Genomic DNA, 5,263 nt, shown 5'->3' with positions numbered 1-5,263 from the left:
GCAGACAGGTAGGCAGAAAGACAGAAAGACAGATGGACAGAGACAGACAGACGGACAGACAGGCAGGCAGAAACACAGATGGACAGACAGACAGACGGGCAGGCAGACAGGCAGACGGGAAGAAAGACAGATAAGTAGACAGGCAGGCGGGTAGAAAGACAGACAAGCAGATAGACAGATGGACAAAGGGACAGGTTGATGGATGGACAGAAAGACAGACAGATGGGCAGGCAGGCAGACAGGCAGGCAGAAAGACAAACACAGATGGACAAAGACAGACAGACGGGCAGACAGGCAGGCAGAAACACAGATAGACAGACAGACAGACGGGCAGGCAGACAGGCAGACGGGAAGAAAGACAGATAAGTAGACAGGCAGGCGGGTAGAAACACAGACGGACAGAGACAGACAGACGGGCAGGCAGACAGGCAGACGGGAAGAAAGACAGATAAGTAGACAGGCAGGCGGGTAGAAAGACAGACAAGCAGATAGACAGATGGACAAAGGGACAGGTTGATGGATGGACAGAAAGACAGACAGATGGGCAGGCAGACAGGCAGGCAGAAAGACAGAAAGACAGATGGACAGAGACAGACAGACGGGCAGGCAGGCAGGCAGAAACACAGATGGACAGAGACAGACAGACGGGCAGACAGGCAGACAGACAAACAGAGGGACAGGCTGATGAATGGACAGACAGACAGGCAGAAAGACAGACAGACAGGTAGAAAGACAGGCAGACAGATGGCCAGATGGATTCACAGACAGGCAGACAGACAGACAAATAGAAAGGCAGTGGAGGAGGCCGCTTTTCCTCCCTAGCAGCTCAGGGAGTCAGCTCAGCAATCATTAGGAGAGGAGACAAGCTGAAGGCCCAGGTGTGCCAGGCTCTGGGAGGGGGCCATGGGAGCAGGCTCTAGCTAGCCTGCTCACTTCCTTCTCAGCCCACCTTCTGTGGTAGGGCCTCATTCCCTTCTTTTTTGGTCTCAGGTTCGGGACAAGAAACTACTGAATGATCTGAACGGGGCTGTGGAAGATGCCAAGACGGCCCGTCTCTTCAACATTACCAGCTCAGCTCTGGCCGCCTTCTGCCTAGTCCTCATCTTCATTTTCCTGCGGTACCCCCTCAATGACTACTGAGTCGGGGGGGGGTGGCCAGGGAGGCCCTTGCTTCCTCCCCCGCCTCATCCCGCTGACCTGAACTGTCAGGGGGAGAAGAGTGTTTGCTTTGGACGTTTTTACGGGGGAATTAATCATTCAAAGTATTTATTTTCAATATAAAAGGGACGTGGTGGGAGGGGAATGGAAAGGGTAGAGACCCAGGAAGGGACAGCTTGGGGAAGTCAGAGTGGGGCGGGAGCCCCACTGAACCCTCCATGTGGCTCCCAGTTCTGCTGGGTCCAGGCTGAACCAGGTCTCAGGGCCACCAGGATGTACTGGGCAACAGGAGGAGGGGATGAGGTGGGCTACAGGGGGCTATGCCTTCGTCCCACCCACTGTACAGGGCCCTCCCCGGCCCGAGACCTCACCCCAACCTTCTCCTTGGGCCGGTGCTTCAGCTACACCCACAACCCCAGCAATCGACAGCCTGGCCTGTCAGCACTTTTGCTCCCCAGCCCTCGCATCTCCCCTCCCACCTCCTAAGGGCGCAGTCCCTAGCACCAGGCCAGAGCTTCCGTGGAGCAAGGCAGGAGGGTAGTTACTACTGGCTGCTCAGGCTGCCTGCCCACCAGGCTCACCCCAGCCCGTCACCCTGCTTAGAGCTACTGAGAATGGGCGTCTTTCCAATGAAGCGCCTCTGCCCAGCTCCCCAAAATGCAAATTTCCAGGGTTGGGGCTAGAGATGAGGGGGTGTGAGAACGCCTAAGGTCTAGTCCTGGCTCACATCCCCTTCCCAACCTTCAGGACACCTCCCATGTCTTTGAAGTCATTCGATGAATCTGATGGATGTGCCTGGGAGGGAAGGGTGCAGGGCTGGTGATGGGCTCCCCATTTGATTGTCGAGGAAACAGGTCCACCAAGACGGAATGTCTTTGCTAGGCTCACCCAGCTAATTAGAGTGCTCTAGTTACTAATAACAAATCAAAGATTTACAGAGCATTTCCTGGGTGGCCAGTCCTTCACCAAGTGCTGTGGGCAGAGCGGTTCCCGCTCTGAGGAGCTACAAATCTGCTTGGGGAGACCAGACTCACATGAGGACAAACCAGGCTGGAAGGTTGTTGTGACCTAACGTTAACTATACTCAAACACTGTGACTTGAAATTCTGTGTGTGTGTGTGTGTGTGTGTGTGTGTGTGTGTGTGTGTGTCCGTGCCTGTTCCTTTGTGTCTGCCTGGCTGGCTCATTCCTTCTCCAACTGGCCACTGCTTGGGCTCTGTCCTGCTGTATTTGTGAGAATACCCTTCTGTGTTTTTTTTTTGTGTGTGTTTTTTTGTTTTTTCTTGCTAGCAGAGCTGGGGTCAGAAGGGCACTGATTTTGTACTAAGAAGACTTGACTCACACTTACTAGCAGTGTGACCTTGGACAAGTCCTTGCCCTCCCCAGGGTCTCAGGTTCTCCCTCTGTCCAGTCAAGGTGGACAGGGCTCTGTGGTCCCTCCCAGTTAAGACAAATCTATGACTGAGTTTGACAGTCCATCGGGGGCATGAGGTAAATAACGAAACAGAGATAATTCACCATCTAAAGAAAAGCAAGCCCCCAGGTCCTGAGACTGCTCAGTTCAGCTCTACTAACCTACCTTCAGGAGCCAAGGCAGGATGGACGAGCAGCCAGCAGACCCTCTCCCTTTGCTGCCTATTTTCCCCCACTCTGTTCCCAGGATTTCATCTACCTGAGCCCCCAGGAAACCCTCATGCCCCTGGCTGGGATGCTGACTGATCCTAGGGAGAGGAGTGTTGGGGGGATGATGAATGCATTGGACGGGGCCTGAAGGTCAAGGGAATAGGAAGGAGCTTGATGCTAGCTGACCCCTGGGAAGACCCCTCTGTCCCACTGAAGCCACTAGTGCTGTCATCAAGAGCAGAGGCCAACCTTCCTGTAGGGACAAACCAAAACAGAGGGGGCAATGGGGCAGCATCCCCCAGGGCTGGGCTGGGGACAGCCAGGTTTGCGGCAGCAGTCCCACAGCTGGAGCCAGGGCAACTCCCGGTTCTGGAAGATTGGAGGTGATCGGGGTAGGTCTGCAGATGGGGTGGGCAGCCCATGTGCAGGGCCAGCCTGAGCTTGACCACGAATGGGGCACTTTGATGGCGAGGTTGGCGAGGGGCTGTGGAACCACCCAGCAGGCAGGCAAACAGACCACACCAATGGCATTCGCAGCCTCCTGACGCAGTTGTCCCAGCTAGGTCCCAGCCTTGCCCTTGGCCTGGGCCATGGCCCCACACCACCTCTTGATCCACTTGCCAGCTCCCACCACTGCCATGCTCCAAAGGGCCCTTTTTTTCCTGGTCATTTCCATAGACCTCTCCTATTCTGAGATATTTACGCAATTTGGAGGAAGGGGAGGGACACAGCTCAGGCTCCTGCTATCCTGGTGTGATCCATCTCTGAACTGGGCGTCAGGGCCTGGCTTTGCATCCTGGCTCTGCCACCGATTAACCATATGACCTTGGGTCAATTCTTTCCCCTCTAGGCCTCAATTTCACCACTTATTGTTCTCTCATTTCCCTATGCCAGGCTCAGACGGTGGGAGTGGGAGCCTGGGTGAAGGAGGAAGAAGCAGAGATAGAAGGAGAAGGAAGGACCAGGTACCCCCATTTGTGGGTTCTGAGCCATCAGGACCATGGATGGCTGTCAGGCAAGGCCTGAGTTAATACAGCAACTCTGGGGCTCTTCCTGGGGCTCTTTTCCCATCTCTGGATTACACTGAGGCCAGCAGCATTCAGGGAAGCTGCCTGAGTGGCCCATGAGGTGGAGGGAGGCCCAGGATTCCTGCCTCCTTCAAGGCCTGGAGCAGCAGTCCCCTGCCCCAGGAAGCCTGCCTTTCCTCTGCTAGTGAAGGCCATCGCTCCCTGCCTGGGCTCTCCCAGCTATCCGAAGGCACAGTGCTGCTTTGCTCTCTCTGCTGACACCCCTCCCCCAATCAGACCTAGCGCTCACTGACAGGACTTGTGAACTATCTGTCTTTGTAATCGAACCTCTTGTCTGGCAAAGGGCCTCGCACACACTCGGTGACTAATAAATGTTTGTCTAACTGAATGGAATGGAGCTTTTCTGTCTCACAGTGGACACAGTGAACTGCACAGGCTTCGAGCGCCTGGGGGCCCTGAGCGCATCTCCAAACAGGGTAGATATACACAGAGCACCCAGATAGGGGCTCCTTCAGGCTGCAAAGTTCTGCCTGCCCTGCTCCCCAGCACCCTGAATCCTACTCCTCTGCCTCACGCCACCAGCTCTGTCCAGGCCCTGCCAGCCCTGTGTAGCCAGGGGCCCCTCACCCCTTCTCAAGACTGGTTTGTATACAGGACCCAGGCCAAGGTGGGAGATGGTTGATGCCCTCCTGGGGAGGTGCTGAGGTTGAAGACTGTTTCCCAGCGCCTCTCTTACCGAGGATGCCCCTTGCCCCACTTCACCCTCTCTGTGACCTGGACCAGCACCCGGGGCCTGGGGAAGAAGATGGTGCTCATTGGAATCCATTATTTGGGGAGGCTCCTGTGGGTCTTTTATGTGATTTTCCTTAGGCCAAATGAGTCAAACTGTACCCTAGAATACTCTCTTTAGCTGCTGCGAGAGAGAGCAGCCCCTAAGACTGGGCCCTGACCCCAGAGAAGAAGGGCATGGGCCCCCTGGCCGGGGAGCAAAGAAAGGTCCCAGGGTATGTCCGAAGCCTGCTTCACATGCTCAGCTTTCCTGAAGGCGGGTTAATGTAAAGCGAGCATGTTTTGTCCTTTCTTACACCCCTCTTTGTAAAGGCCATGTGGATGCTGGAAAGAGCCTGAGGGCTCTGCCCTGCCCCCTCCTCCTGAGGTCCTTCACAGGGGGCAGCTACAAGATGCAACAGAACACAGAAGCAGGAGCCTGCAGTCAGGAAGACATTGTGATCATCACCCTGGAGAAGTCGCCCAGTATCGGTGAAACCCACGAGGAAGGAGCAAAATGGGACAGTTCTGACCCAATATCCAACAGTGTCCCAATGTGCCAGGCCAATACCCCCAGACCCCAGAATGAGCCTGGCTGGAAGCTGCTGACTAAGTGCTCAGGACACAAGACCCAGATCACCCACAGGGATTTATCAAGACAAGGGAAACATTTTCAGGGTCAAGGA

At 55.3% G+C, this 5,263-nt stretch overlaps 1 protein-coding gene across 1 annotated transcript in view; it reads left to right on the top strand.

Annotated features, from left to right (window-relative positions):
- IFITM10 (interferon induced transmembrane protein 10) overlaps positions 1 to 4,197 on the top strand; it is a 12,762-nt gene extending 8,565 nt beyond the window's left edge. Inside the window, exon 4 of the mRNA XM_027868719.1 lies at positions 991 to 4,197. Within this exon, the coding sequence (XP_027724520.1) occupies positions 991 to 1,140 (150 nt within the window). The 3' untranslated portion in view covers positions 1,141 to 4,197. The remainder of the gene's footprint in view (positions 1 to 990) is intronic.
- Positions 4,198 to 5,263: the final 1,066 nt, after the last annotated feature.

The sequence above is a fragment of the Vombatus ursinus genome, unplaced genomic scaffold, assembly GCF_900497805.2.
Source record: "Vombatus ursinus unplaced genomic scaffold, bare-nosed wombat genome assembly UNPS02014790.1, whole genome shotgun sequence".
Taxonomy (NCBI): Eukaryota; Metazoa; Chordata; class Mammalia; order Diprotodontia; family Vombatidae; genus Vombatus; species Vombatus ursinus.
The sequence above is the reverse complement of the archived record's forward strand: the minus strand, read 5'-3'. Positions and strand labels throughout refer to the sequence as shown.